Source organism: Heterodontus francisci, chromosome 30, assembly GCF_036365525.1.
Source record: "Heterodontus francisci isolate sHetFra1 chromosome 30, sHetFra1.hap1, whole genome shotgun sequence".
Classification (NCBI taxonomy): Eukaryota; Metazoa; Chordata; class Chondrichthyes; order Heterodontiformes; family Heterodontidae; genus Heterodontus; species Heterodontus francisci.
This window is the reverse complement of record NC_090400.1, coordinates 2,423,855-2,439,864: the sequence shown is the minus strand read 5'-3', so window position 1 is coordinate 2,439,864 and position 16,010 is coordinate 2,423,855. Positions and strand designations below refer to the sequence as shown.

Sequence of the window (16,010 nt, the reverse complement as noted above, 5' to 3'; positions counted from 1 at the left end):
CTTGCCAAGAAAACCATCCCAATTCAGTCTGTTCCAGCAGTTTGGAAAAAGCCTGCCAGTTTCCCATCTCTTGAGAAGCTGAGAAACAAGTGCAAGAAGCAGATTGAAACTATTGCCTTCCTCTTATAAGGCCTAATATAAGGTCTGAAACATCTGTTGCTGCATTTCCTGGAAAGCCTTCCCCAAACTGATCTTCAACGTCGCCTGGAAAGAACTGTTCCAGGAAGATACCAGTGACAGCCGTCTACACGCATTTGGGACATCAAACCAAAGCAATGGACATCTTTCCATATCTTTTTTTCTTCAAGAATTAGCAAGTATTTAGTCCAATTGTTTTTTTTATCGTTTTTCTTTGTAATCGAGCTCTAAAACGAAAATCCCTTTAGTTTTCTGGCTAACTGGTATATGTGTGTGGGGCTAAGGTAAAAAGGAAACTTTAACATTTCAATCTGTGTGTTAATGCTTTGCTTCATTACTGATTAAGACTTATTTTATAACAAACTGATAATTTTGTTGTTTATTAAAGAAACCTGGTTGGTGTGTTTTATTCTGGGAAAAAATAGAGTCTATGATTGACTGTATTGGTCAGTGGGAAAAATTTAAATATATGTTGTGACCTGTGGAAAAGTGGAATTAAAATAAACAGTGCACTCCTCCTGCCTCGGTCATAACACAATCTATATGTAAATTGAAGATGCCCATTATTACTGTATGGCCCATGCTACATGCACCTCTAATTTCCTGATTTATACTGTGCCCAACATTACCACTACAGGTGGCCTATAAACAACCCCCTCCAAGGTTTGCTGCCCCTTGCTGTTTCTTAGCTCCACCCAAACTAATTCTACATCTTGCTCCTTCGATCTAAGATCCTCTCTCACTAACATACTGATCTCATTACTTATTAACAGCGCTACCTCAACTCCTGTTCCCCTCCGCGTATCCTTCCTAAATTATGAATATCCTTGAATATTCAGTTCCCAGTCCTAGTCACCCTGTAACCATACCTCTGTAATGGCAATTAAATCATACCCATTTACCACTATTTGTGCCTTCAAATTATCTACCTTGTTGCGAATTCTGTGTGCATTCAGATAGAGTGCCCTTAACTGTGACTTCACATTATTCCTCATTCTGATCCTATTTGATGTTTGCCTTCATCTTGTCTGCCTTCAACCTTCTAATTTCGCTTTCTGCCATCTCAGCCAATCAGTGGTGAAGGTGAGATAGTGCAAGCAGCAGGAGCATAGCTGCAATGGGCACAGATGATGGTGCTGCATGGTCAAATCTTTGAACACTCCCAATGATCCACTCTGATATCTGAACATTGGTGGGAGACCACTGCTGTGGCACTGGTGGAGTGTACAATGGGCCCTCTTAGGGCACAGCTGCTGAAGTGGCAAGAACCATCTCAATATAAAGAGGTCATTATGATCACCTAACAATCAGCTGGCCTCACATATTCCTGTCCCTGAAATAGCACTAGATTCGGTGGTAGATGCAATGGGCCACACACTGTGACCAAGGAACAGTCACTGGAGAAGTGCAGTAAGCATTTATACTGCATCCTGAAGACATAACAAAGTGCCTCACAAGCAATAAATTGTTTTTGAAATGCAGTCACTGTTAATGTTAGCTAAACCCAGCAGCCTGTTGGTACACAGGAAGATCCCATAAACAGCAAATGAGTTAAGTGATTAGTCATTTCACAGAGAACATTAAAGCACCTAACTTCAACAGCAACCTGGTTAGAAATATCTTTAATTCTGTGTCTAGTTAAAAAGACAGCAGGAACTGTACATAATAAATATGGTTGCTGCATTGCTGAATGTCATCATGTTAAACAACCTCAGTGCAATATAGATGGGTATTGTTGTTTGCAACTCACAATGGCTGACATGGTCTCCTACATTTCCAACCAGAGATAAAAGAACATAAAAATGCAACAGTGTATATCAATGCAATTAATGTTATATAATTACAGAGAGTGAACAGCAAATCAAACATGCATACTGAATGCTGCTTTTCTCTAATGAATGTGATGCATTTAAGCTACATTGCAAAGGTACAGTACAATAAAACTGGTTATGGATAAACACATACAACAGATAAAGGTCAACACATTCAGTGGGAACAGGGCAGCACATCCAATGGGAACAGGTTAACATGTCCAGTGGGTAAAGGTCAACAAATCCAGTGAGTAAAGGTCAACACATCCAATGGGTAAAGGTCAGTACGTCCATTGGGAACAGGTTAACACATCCAATGGGTAAAGGTCAGTACGTCCATTGGGAACAGGTTAACACATCCAATGGGTAAAGGTCAGTACGTCCATTGGGAACAGGTTAACACATCTAATGGGTAAAGGTCAGTACGTCCATTGGGAACAGGTTAACACATCCAATGGGTAACGGTCAGTACGTCCATTGGGAACAGGTTAACACATCTAATGGGTAAAGGTCAGTACGTCCATTGGGAACAGGTTAACACATCCAATGGGTAACGGTCAGTACGTCCATTGGGAACTGTTTACACATCTAATGGGTAAAGGTCAGTATGTCCATTGGGAACAGGTTAACACATCCAATGGGTAAAGGTCAGTACGTCCATTGGGAACAGGTTAACACATCCAATGGGTAAAGGTCAACAAATCCAGTGAGTAAAGTTCAATACATCCAGACGGAACAGGTCAGTACATCCAGTGGGAGCAGGCCAGTGTATCCAGTGGGCAAAGGTCAACACATCCAGTGATTAAAGTTCAACACATCCTCTGGGAACAGGTCAAAACAACCAGTGAGTAAAGGTCAACATATCCAGTGGATGGACGTCTGTGAAAGTCACTTTCTATTTTTAGTTAGTTTTGCATAAATCACTGGGAGGAACTTTGTTCAGAAGTGAAACCTTTTGCATTGAGGCACCACTGTCAGCACCAAGCAATCCCAGGTGAGATATGGCAGAGTGAAATTCCATTGGTACATTTCCAATATCTCACTCTGCTGTCTCTCTAATTGTAATGACCAATTCCACCCAAATTAGGGGAAGTTTTGTGTAATAAGCCAATGCCCAATCTCATATCTGTCAACCTTACAGCTTGCAGACGGTCTATATTTTAGCATGCATGTAGAGAGGTTGTATCAAAATTTCTCAGTTGCACATGTTGTATTGGCATATAAATTACACCCAGAAAATCTGAGCTAATTTCAAAGAAAATTAAAATGCAATAGTCTAGTGCAAAACCTAGACCTAAAATGCCATATATATATAAAATTTACAAAATACACACCTGCTGTTACAGTATTTATGAAGTTATGTAGAAGGATTCATAGTGATATAACACTTGTCTTAATTAAAAGATTTAAACAATATTACTTTCTGCATGCCACAGCAACAAATGATCAGGAAACATCTTTCCGAATATCTGGATGCTCAGATTTTAATGGAAAGATCTGTTTAATGTGCAGCATTTTTATTATGTTGGCCTACTTTGGGAAAATCAAGAACCCCGTGTTCTCCATCCACAAGGAATGATTAGGGCACAATTTCATCTTGATAGTGAAAGAAATTAGGAGCATTTCCCAGTGGCTATTGCTGGTGGAGAAGAGCACTCACGTGGTTGGAAAGTCCAAAGGAAATCCATCTGACCAGATGTCCACCTAATGTGTACCACACACAAGCTTCCATTCAGGTCATAAGGTGAGTATTGGGAATCCTGAGAGTAGGCAAGAGCTTCCTATTAGCACGTTAATGTATTGCACACATTGGCAATCTCCAGAAATTCTCATAGGACACTTTCTGGGCTGACATCTACCCAGCATTTACAGGGAAACTCTCTACCTTTCAAAAAGAATATCTGAAAGTGGAGTTTACAATTTCGGCCAGGTTCTACTTTCAGTCCTACTTTTTAACTGGTTTTTGTTCACAGGTTTTTGATTCCACACTTTCAGTTGCTACAATTATAATTTTGAAAATGGCCATTGCATGTGGATTCCTGTATTATGCAGAGTAAGAGGATGAGAAAGGTAAGTAAGCCTGATCCAAATGCACCAGAGGTGAACTGCCTTAGTCCTCTTCCCTTATCTACAGCAAGAGCCATGAATGGTTTTGAATATTTAAGATAGCTGCTCTGCAGGCTGCACTTCACTGTCTGCAGTCACAAAGTTATTAGGTGTATTTCTGCAGCAGGACTACCAAAATAAAAGGGAAGTGTTAACTGCAATGTGTCTGTGTGAATAATTAATCAACTTTTTTGTCTGCAGCACCTTTCACTGAGAGCTGCAGCCCGTGAAGCATTAAGTTTTCTGACTTTTGGCCATCAGCAAGCCAGGCCTCTCCTGCAGTCCAGTCAAAAGTGGGGCAGAGGTTAAATTGGAAAATTGGGCACTGCTGGCGCACCACTATGGGCATGGATGTAGCCATGACTTGGGCAGCACAAGACCATTTTTGCTGGGTTTGCAAAGTTGGAACCTTTACCCTACACCTTGCAAGTACATGTTGCAAGTGACATGTTTTTAATAGTCTGAATTTTAGTTTATTTATGTGGCTTCAACTACTCATGCACTGCTCGTTACCATTATCAATTAGGCAGCTACACTAGAGGCTTATGGTTGTGATATCACTACTACATGCTTAAAGGAATATGATCTTTTGGTGATTTCTGGAGAATTATATAGTCAATAGAAAGGAGTCTTTGATCCAGTTAGCCTCTTACTATATTCAAACCTAAAACCTACATTTGGAAAGCTGGTATGTTGGTCGATAGTGATATATATCACACTGTCTTAACTCCTTCACCAGACCAGCAGGGGCTAAGAATTCACTTGTTAATAGGTTGAAGATTTATTTTGGTATTTAAGTGAAATGTGAAGACATTCTAAACAAATTTGATACTGCTGCAAATGCAGTGAGCAGAGTATTTCTGACCTCCATCATCCTCGAAAGATGTCTAAGGAATAACTAAACCCAGGTACTATGATATGATGCTTGTGATTGGTACTTGCCTCTTACTCAGGACAAGTTTTATTGAAGGTTGCCAGCTTCCAGTGTTGTTTATTTACAGAACTTTACTGGCTACACATACAACTTTACACCTCCTGACCTCCTCCTGAAATATGCAGCTCCAGTGCATTTGTAGGTCAGCTCATTCTGAAACACCTTTCTTCTGATCCACTGTACAAGAGGGCTGATAGCAAAAAAACATAATGGCAAATCAGAAAATGCAGGTCAATTGGCATCTGAGAGAACAGATAACAACATTTTAGATGTGCAGCCATCATAAAAACTGGAATGTTTGATGAAATTTTAACTCCTCTGCTCCCTCCGTACTTGGCAACAGGTCTACTGAGTGTTGACAGCATTTTCTGTTTTTGTTGCAGATTTCCAGCATCTGCAATGTTTTATCTTTTTGCTTCAATGGGAAGCCAATTCACTGGGGTTTGAAGCCAGTACAGGCCAAAAAATGCTGCACCTTTAATGATCTTATAAGCATGTTTTCCAATACTTTCTCCAGCCTCTGCTCACAAGGCCCCCCCCAGTTCCCATCGCTGCCTGCCTCTATTTCCGCTTCCGTTCTTGGCTGCTCATCAGTGCAGAGAGTGTATGATGGAGCTGTCCTTCTCTCTTGATCTTTACTTTTGGAAGGAATGATTCGAATCCTGATCCAGACTCCAGTGTTGTGGAAGTATCTGGAAAAATGGCATTAAGTAAGTTCTGAAACAAAGCTAGTCATTTCCTTGGATTTCAGTTGGTTTCAATGTGGATGGGCCAGCTACATTTTTCCAACATTTCTTGTTTCAATTCCCGATTGACCCATTTGCCATCCTCTCTCCCATCTCCTGTGGGTCTATTGCCTGCAGAATATTAATTCCCAGATTGTGAGATTAAGAAATGGCTCTTTCCACTCAGCCCCTCAAGCCTATTCCAATTACATCATGGTTGATTTGTATCTTAACTGTATTTACCCCCTGGACCCCATATCCCTTCATACCCTTACCTAATAAAAACCTATCAATCTCAGTATTGAAAGCTTCAACTGCCCGCTGGCATCCATTGCCTTACTGTGAAGAACTAACTGCTTCCTGATTGGCTTGGCTCTATTTTTGAGATTATGTAGCCTCTCAGAGATACACGAGAACAATCTGGGCTTTCTCACTGACTAATTTACTTTTTGTTTGTCCCTCCCTCCTGGCCTTTCAGTGTAGTTTCATTGACCCAACCTATAGAATAATAGAATGGTTACAGAACAGAAGGAGGCCATTTGGCCCATCATGTCTACATTAGTTCTCTGTGATAGAAACTCAGCTAGTCCCACTCCCCCTGCCTATTCCTTGTAGCCTGACAAATTTTCTCTCGCCACGTAATTATTCAATTTCCTTTTGAAAGCCCCGACTGAATCTACCTCCACCACATTCTTAGGTAGTGCATTCCAAACCCTAACCACTCACTGCTTAAAATATGTTTTCTCATGTCTTCTTTGATTCTTTTGCCAAACACATTAAATCTGTTTCCTTTGGTTCTTGACCCTTCCGCCAATGGGAACAGTTTCTTCTTATCTGCTCTGTCTTGACCCTTCATGATTTTGAGCATCTCTATCAAATCTCCTCTCAACCTTCTCTAAGGAGAACTACTCCAACTTCTCCAAACTACCAACGTAACTGCAGTCCCTCATCCCTGCAACCATATACCCCCAGATTTCTTTTTCCTGCACCCTCTTTCAAATGGTACCCTTTAGTTTATATTGCCTCTCCTCGTTCTTCCTACCAAAATGCATCACTTTATATTTTTCTGCATTAAATTTCATCTGCTATGAGTCCACCCATTCCACCAATCTGTCTATTATCTCTTGAAGTCAATCACTATCATAGAACCATTACAGCACAGAAGGAGATCATTCGGCCCATCGAGTAACTGCCACTTCTCTGTCAAGCAGTCCAATCAGTCCCGCTCTCCTGCTCTATCCCTGTAGCCCTGAAAGTTTATTTCTTCATGGGCTCATCCAATTTCCTTTTGAAATCATTTATTGTCTCTGCTTCCACCACCCTCACAGGCAGTGAGTTCCAAGTCCTTACCACCCGCTGTGTAAAAAAGTTTTTCCTCACATCCCCACTGCATCTCCTTCCAAAAACTTAAATCTGTGTCTCCTCGCCTTTGTACCATCAGCTAAGGGGAACAGATTTTCCTTGTCTACCTTATAATCTACCTATCATAATCTTACACACTGCTATCAAATCTCCCCTCAATCTCCTTTGCTCCAAGGAGAACAGTGCTGTAGTGGTAATGTCACTAGACTGGTAATCCAGAGGCCTAGGCTAATACTCTAGGGACATGGATTCGAATTCTATCACGGCAGATGGTAAAATTTGAATTCAATTAATAAATGTGGAATTAAAATGCAGTCTAATTGTGACCATCTTCACATTGAGGATACCCACCATCGTGTTGAGTGGCACTACCACCATGCTAAATGGGATAGATTTCGAACAGACCGAGCAACTCAAAATTGGGCATCCATGAGGCTCTGTGGGCCATCAGTAGCTGCAAAATTGTATTCAACCACAATCTGTAACCTCATGGTCTGGCATATCCCCCCAGTCTATCATTACCATCAAGCCAGGAGACCAACCCTGGTTCAATGAAGAGTGCAGGAGGGCATACCAGGAGCAGCACCAGGCATACCTGTAAATGAGGTGCCAGCTGGTGAAGCTACAACACTGGACTACTTGCATGTCAAACAGTGGAAGCAACGTGCAATAGACATGGCTAAGTGATCTGTCAAGAAAACATACTATGCTGAATGAGGACTTTTTAATCCATCAGTTGGAAACTTGGATTAATCTTTTAAAAACAAGAGACAGAAAGAAACTGATAAAAGTCACCGCTAAACAGCTAAAAAGTGGCTACCACTATTTGCATCTGAATACCTTACACATCAAGGTATGAAAGGAGAGATGAATGTCTGAGCTAGCCACCATGAGAACAATGCCTCATGAATTTGGAATCAGCTAACAGCTTCACTTCTAATGTCAGAACATTCAAAGTCATCTTGAAACAATGTGACCCAAGAGAGATTGAAAATTCCTATACTTGAATCAAATTAAATTGCAAACAAGAACACTGGACAATCACGTGACCGCCTCCCCATCTGTGAAAAACTTTCAGTCTTTTGCTACAAAGGGACAAGCTGCTAAGACTTTGATGGTGCCGAATATAAGGTCTCTCTCTCTCTCTCCAGGTGACCTTGGAGGATTTGAAGCTTGCCTGCTGGCTGAAAAAGATTCAAGACAAAGACCCTTAGGAAGAAGACCACCTGCTCCACTGTCTCCAAGAACATCTACCAACCAAGAACGTCAGAACTCCAGATTCAGGATATATTTGCAGCGCAGAGGCAGTGCAGCGAAGATTTACTAAATTGGTCCCTGAGATGAGAGGGTTGTCCTATGTTGAGAGGCTGAGTAAATTGGTCCTATATTCTCTGAAGTTTAGAAGAATGAGAGGCGATCTAATTGAGACATACAAGATTCTCAAAGGGCTTGCTAGGGTAGAAGCTGAGAGATTTTTCCCACTGGTCTGGAAATCTAGAACACGGGGACACAGTCTCAGGATAAGGGGTTAATCATTCAGGACTGAGATGAAGAGAAATTACTTCACTCAAAGGGTTGTGAATCTTTGGAATTCTCTACCCCAGAGGGTGTGGATGCTCTATCATTGAATACATTTAAGGCTGGGATGGATGGATTTTTTGCCCCACAGGGAATCAAGGGATATGAGGAGTAGACAGGAAAGTGGAATTGAAGCCCAAGATCAGCCATGATTGTATTGAATGGCGGAGCAGGGTCGATGGGTCATTTGAATTACTTCTGCTCCTTGTTCTTGTGTTCAGCCGGAAGACAACTAAATTAACAAATACCACAGACTGTACAGACTCTAATCCAACCCAAACTATTCCTCATCACTGTGTAATATATTTGTGTGCGCAATTCTCGTGTGTCTGTGTGTGTGTGATTGAAAGTGTAGCATAGTTAATTATTTTTATTTAGATCGCATGTTTTGGTTAAGAACAATACAGTCACCTCTTTCTTGTTTAACCTCAAGAAAACCTGTCCAAGTGGTTCTTTTATGATCATAATAAAAGTAAAACGTTAAGCTCTCACTGAAGTGGTAAGCACATCCACTGTTTAAAAATGAATAAACCCTGTTTTGGTCAAATAAGGAGAAAGACAAGAGGGCAGCCTTGCGACCCCTCCACACCTGATCAAAGCAGATCCCACAACCAACGGATCAGATCTAAGCTCTGCAGTTGTGCCACATCTAGTCGTGAATGGTGGTGGACAATTAAACAACTAACAGAGGAGGACGCTCCACAAATATCCCCGTCCTCAATGTTGGCAGAGACCAGCAATTTAGTGCAAAAGACAATGCTGAAACATTTGGAACCATCTTCAGCCAGAAGTGCCAAGTGGATGATCCAACTCGGCCTTTTCCTGAGGTCCCCAACAGAACAGATGCTAGTCTGCAGCCAATCAGATTCACTCCATGTGAAATCAAGAAATGGCTGAAGGCACTGGACAGTGCAAAGGTTATGGGTCATGACAACATTCTGGCAATAGTACTGAAGACTTATGCTTCAGAACTAGCTGCGGCCCAAGCCAACCTGTTCCAGTACAGCTACAACACTCGCATTTACCCGGTAATGTGGGCAATTGCCCAGGTATGTCCTGTCCACAAAAGGCAGGACAATTTCAACGTGGCCAATTAGCGCAAAGTGATGGAAGAGGTCATTCACAGTGCTATCAAGCGGCACTTGTTCAGGGAAGTGAACTAGGCCCAACCATCTTCAACTGTTTCATCAATGAAACATAGAAACATAGAAAAAATAGGAGGAGTAGGCCATTCGGCCCTTCGAGCCTGCTCCAGCAGTCAATACGATCATGGCTGATCACCCAAACTCAGTACCCTGTTCCCGCTTTCTCCCCGTATCCCTTGATTCCTTTAGCCCTAAGAACTATATGTAACTCTTTCTTGAATATGTTTAATGATTTGGCCTCAACTGCTTTCTGTGGGAGAGAATTCCACAGGTTCACCACACTCTGGGTGAAGAAATCCCTCCTCATCTCAGTCCTAAATGGTTAACCCCTTATCCTTAGACTGTGACCCCTGGTCCTGGACTCCCCTGCCATCGGGAACATCCTTCCTGCATCTAGTCTGTCCAGTCCTGTTAGAATTTTGTAGGTTTCTGTGAGATTCCCTCTCATTCTTCTAAACTCTAGCGAATACAAGCCTAATCGACCCAATCTCTCGTCATACATCAGTCCTGCCATCCCAGAAATCAGTCTGGTGAACCTTCGCTGCACTCCCTCCATAGCAAGAACATCCGTGGGTGGCACAGTGGCGCAGTGGTTAGCACTGCAGCCTCACAGCTCCAGGGACTCGGGTTCGATTCTGGGTACTGCCTGTGTGGAGTTTGCAAGTTCTCCCTGTGTCTGCGTGGGTTTTCTCCGGGTGCTCCGGTTTCCTCCCACAAGCCAAAAGACTTGCAGGTTGATAGGTAAATTTGCCATTATAAATTGTCACTAGTATAGGTAGGTGGTAGGGAAATATAGGGACAGGTGGTAGGAATATGGGATTAGTGTAGGATTAGTATAAATGGGTGGTTGATGGTCGGCACAGACTCGGTGGGCCGAAGGGCCTGTTTCAGTGCTGTATCTCTAATCTAATCTAATCTAATCCTTCCTCAGATAAGGAGACTAAAACTGCACACAATACTCCAGATGTGGTCTCACCAAGGCCTTCTATAATTGTAACAAGACCACCTTGCTCCTGGACACGAATCCTCTCGCTATGAAGGCCAACAGACCATCTGCCTTCTTAACTGCCTGCTGCACCTGCATGCTTACTTTCAGCGACTGGTGCACAAGGACACCCAGGTCTCGCTGCACCTCCCCCTTTCCCAATCTATCGCCGTTCAGATAATAATCTGCCTTTCTGTTTTTACAACCAAAGTGGATAACCTCACATTTATCCACATTACACCGCATCTGCCATGTATTTGTCCACTCACTCAACCTGTCAAAATCACACTGGAGTATCTCCGCATCCTCCTCACAGCGCACACTCCCACCCAGCTTTGTGTTGTCTGCAAACTTGGATATATTAAATGTAATTCACTCATCTATATCATTGATATATATTGTGAATAGCTGGGGTCCCAGCACTGATCCTTGTGGTACTCCACTAGTCGCTGCCTGCCACTCGGAAAAAGACCCGTTTATTCCTACTCTTTGTTTCCTGTCTACCGACCAGCTCTCTATCCATGTCAGTACCTTACCCCCAATTCCATGTGCTTTAATTTTTCATGCTAATTTCTTACATGGGACCTTATCGAAAGCCTTCTGAAAGTCCAGTACACCACATCCACTGGTTCTCCCTCCCAGGATATCACTGCAGGAGTTCCTCAGGGTAGTGTCCCAGGCCCAACCATCTTCAGCTGCTTCATCAATAACCTTCTCTCCATCATAAGGTAAGAAGTGTGGATGTTCGCTGATGATTGCACAATGTTCAGCACCATTCGCGACTCCTCAGATACTGAAGCAGTCCGTGTCCAGATGCAGCAAGACCTGGACAATATCCAGGCCTGAGCTGATAAGTGGCAAGTAACATTCACATCACAGAAGTGCCAGGCAATGACCATCTCAAACAAGAGATAATCTGACCATCTCCCCTTGACATTACCATCACTGGCATTACCATCACTGAATCCCCCACTATCAACATCCTGGGGGTTACCATTGACCAGATACTGAACTGGACCAGCCACATAAATGCTTTGGCTACAAAAGCAGGTCAGAGGCTGGGAATTCTGTTGTGAGTAACTCACCTCCTGTCTCCCCAAAGCCTGTCCACCATCTACAAGGCACAAGTCAGGAGTACTCTCCACTTGCCTGGATGGATGCAGCTCCAAAAACACTCAAGAAGCTCGACATCATCCAGGACAAAGCAGCCCGCATGATTGGCACCCCTTCCACCACCTTTAGCATTCATGCCCTTCACCACCAAAGCACAGTGGCAGCAGTGTGTACCATCTACAAGATGCACTGCAGCAACGCACCAAGGCTCCTTTGACAGCACCTTCTAAACGCACAACCTCTTCGACCTAGAAGGACAAGGGCAGCAGATGCAAGGGAACACCACTACCTGCAAGCTTCCCTCCATGCCAGACACCATCCTGACTTGGAACTATATCGCTGTTCCTTCACTGTCACTGGGTCAAAATCCTGGAACTCCCTTCTTAACAGCACTGTTGGTATACCTACCCCACATGGACTGCAGCGGTTCAAGAAGGCAACTCACCACCACCTTCTCAAGATCAATTAGGGATTGGCAAAAAATGCTCAACACTCACATCCATGAATGAATGAATGAATGAACAAAAACAGATCCCGTTTCTCCAACCTAACCTTGAAGTTAAAATTCCCCACCCTTGGAACCATTCTGGTAAATCTCCTCTGCACCCTCTCTAGGATCCTCACATCCTTCCTAAATTGTGGTGACCAAAACTGGAAGCATGATAAATCTGTGCTGGCTATTCTTAATTAACTCAGACCTCTCCAAGTGCCTGTTGTTTATTCCCCTGATTTTTGTTTCTAAACTGATGCTAAAGAATCATCCTCACAGTTCACAATACTTCCAAGTTTTGGGTCATATGCAAATTTTGAAATTGTGCCCTGTACACCCAAGTCTAATCATTAATTTATACAATTAATTACATTAATATACAATTTTTAGATTAATATAACCACAGCAATGTGGTTAACTCTTACATGCCCTCTGAAATAGCCTAGCAAGCCACTCAGTTGTATCTAGCCGCTACAAAGTCAATAAAAAGGAATGAAACCGGACGGACCACCCGGCATCGACCTAGGCACCGGAAACGACAACGGCAAACCCAGCCCTGTCGACCCTGCAAAGTCCTCCACACTAACATCTGGGGGCTTGTGCCAAAGTTGGGAGAACTGTCCCACAGGCTAGTCAACCAACAGCCTGACATAGTCATACTCACGGAACCATACCTTACAGACAATGTCCCAGACACTGCCATCACCATCCCCGGGTGTATCCTGTCCCACCGGCAGGACAGACCCACCAGAGGTGGTGGCACAGTGGTATACAGTAAGGAGGGAGTTGCCCTGGGAGTCCTCAACATCGATTCTGGACCTCATGAAGTCTCATGGCATCAGATCAAACATGGACAAGGAAACCTCCTGCTGATTACCACCTACTGCCCTTCCTCAGCTGATGACTCAGTACTCCTCCATGTTGAACACCACTTGGAGGAAGCACTGAGGGTGGCGAGGGTGCAGAATGTACTCTGGGTGGGGGACTTCAATGTCCATCACCAAGAGTGGCTCGATAGCACCACTACTGACCGAGCTGGCCGAGTCCTAAAGGACATAGCTGCTAGACTGGGTATGTGGCAGGAGGTGAGGGAACCAACAAGAGAGGAAAACATACTTGACCTCGTCCTTACCAATCTGCCTGCCGCAGATGCATCTGTCCATGACAGTATTGGTAGGAGTGACCACTGCACAGTCCTGTGGCGACGATGTCCCGCCTCCACATTGAGGATACCATCCATCGTGTTGTGTGGCACTACCACCGTGCTAAATGGGATAGATTTCGAACAGATCTAGCAATGCAAAACTGGGCATCCATGAGGTGCTGTGGGCCATCAGCAGCAGCAGAATTGTACTCAACTACAATCTGTAATCTCATGGCCAGCATATCCCCCACTCTACCATTACTATCAAGTCAGGAGACCAACCCTGGTTCAATGACGAGTGCAGGAGGGCATGCCAGGAGCAGCACCAGGCAGACCTCAAAATGAGGTGTCAACCTGGTGAAGCTTCAACACAGGACAATCTGTGTGCCAAACTGCGTAAGCAGCATGAAATAGACAGAGCTAAGCGATTCCATAATCAACGGACCAGATCTAAGCTCTGCAGTCCTGCCACATCCAGCCGTGAATGGTGGTGGACAATTAAACAACTAACTGGAGGAGGTGGCTCCACAAATATCCCCCTCCTCAATGATGGGGGAGCCCAGCACATCAGTGCGAAAGATAAGGCAGAACTATTTGCAACAATCTTCAACCAGAAGTGCCGAGTTGATGATCCATCTCGGCCTCCTCCTGAAGTCCCCAGCATCACAGATGCCAGACTTCAGCCAATTCGATTCACTCCGCGTGATATCAAGAAACGACTGAAGGCACTGGACACTGAAAAAGCTATGGGTCCTGACAATATTCTGGCAATAGTACTGAAGACCTGTGCTCCAGAACTTGCCGCGCCCCTCGCCAAGCTGTTCCAGTACAGCTACAACACTGGCATCTACCCGGCAATGTGGAAACTTGCCCAGGTACGTCCTGTACACAAAAAGGAGGACAAGTCCAACCCGGCCAATTAACACCCCATCAGCCTACATCAATCATCAGTAAAGTGATGGAAGGTGTTATCAACAGTGCCATCAGGCGGCACTTGCTCAGCAATAATCTGCTCTTTGACGTTCAGTTTGGATTCGGCTAGGGCCACTCAGCTCCTGACCTCATTACAGCTTTGGTTCAGACATGGACAAAAGAGCTGAAGTCAAGAGGTGAGGTGAGAGTAACTGCCCTTGACATCAAGGCAGCATTTGACCGAGTATGGCATCAAGGAGCCCGAGCAAAACTGAGGTCAATGGGAATCAGGGGGAAAACCCTCTGCTGGCTGGAGTTGTACCTAGCGCAAAGGATGATGGTTGTGGTTGTTGGAGGTCAATTATCTCAGCTCCAGGACATCACTGCCGGAGTTCATCAGGGTAGTGTCCTAGGCCCAACCATCTTCAGCTGCTTCATCAATGACCTTCCTTCAATCATAAGGTCAGAAGTGGGGATGTTCGCTGATGATTGCACAATGTTCAGCACCATTCGTAACTCCTCAGATACTGAAGCAGTCTGTGTAGAAATGCAGCAAGACCTGGACAATATCCAGGCTTGGGCTGATAAATGGCAAGTAACATTCGCGCCACACAAGTGCCAGGCAATGACCATCTCAAACAAGAGAGAATCTAGCCATCTCCCCTTGACATTAAATGGCATTACCATCACTGAATCCCCCACTATCAACATCCTAGGGTCTGCCATTGACCAGAAACTGAACTGGAGTAGCCATATAAATACCGTGGCTACAAGAACAGGTCAGAGGCTAGGAATCCTGTGGCGAATAACTCAGCTCCTGACTCCCCAAAGCCTGTCCACCATCTACAAGGCACAAGTCAGGAATGTGATGAAATACTCTCCACTTGCCTGGGCGGGTGCAGCTCCAACAACACTCAAGAAGCTCGACACCATCCAGGACAAAGCAGCCCTCTTGATTGGCACCCCATCTACAAACATTCACTCCACTACCGATGCACAGTGGCAGCAGTGTGTACCATCTACAAGATGCACTGCAGCAATGCACCAAGGCTCCTTAGACAACACCTTCCAAACCTGCGACCTCTACCAACTAGAAGGACAAGGGCAGCAAATACATGGGAACACCACCACCTGCAGGTTCCCCTCCAAGTCACACACCATCCTGACTTGGAACTATATTGCCGTTCCTTCACTGTCGCTGGGTCAAAATCCTGAAACTGCCTTCCTAACAGCATTGTGGGTATACCTACCCCAAATGGACTGCAGCGGTTCAAGAAGGCAGCTCACCACCACCTTCTCAAGGGCAATTAGGGATGGGCAATAAATGCTGGCCTGGCCAGCGATGCCCACATCCCATGAATGAATAAAAAAAAAAGAAAGAAAGGCAGTGGTCCTAGTACCAACCGCTGGGGAATTCCACTGTATACCTTCCTCCAGTCCGAAAAACAACCGCTTCTCATTACTCTGTTTCCTGTCGCTCAGCCAACATTGTATTAAATGCCTTTTGGAAGTCCATTTACACCACATCAACTGCATTACCCTCATCAACCCTTTCTGTTACCTCATC

General features: G+C 44.2%; 1 protein-coding gene across 3 annotated transcripts in view; it reads right to left on the bottom strand.

The window, feature by feature from the left end:
- Positions 1-1,800: 1,800 nt before the first annotated feature.
- Positions 1,801-16,010, bottom strand: part of LOC137346457 (collagen alpha-1(XXVI) chain) — a 564,356-nt gene continuing 550,146 nt past the window's right edge. For all 3 annotated transcript variants that reach the window (XM_068009905.1, XM_068009907.1, XM_068009906.1), the window contains exon 15: positions 1,801-5,681. In XM_068009905.1, the coding sequence (XP_067866006.1) occupies positions 5,551-5,681 (131 nt within the window). In that variant the 3' untranslated portion in view covers positions 1,801-5,550. The remainder of the gene's footprint in view (positions 5,682-16,010) is intronic.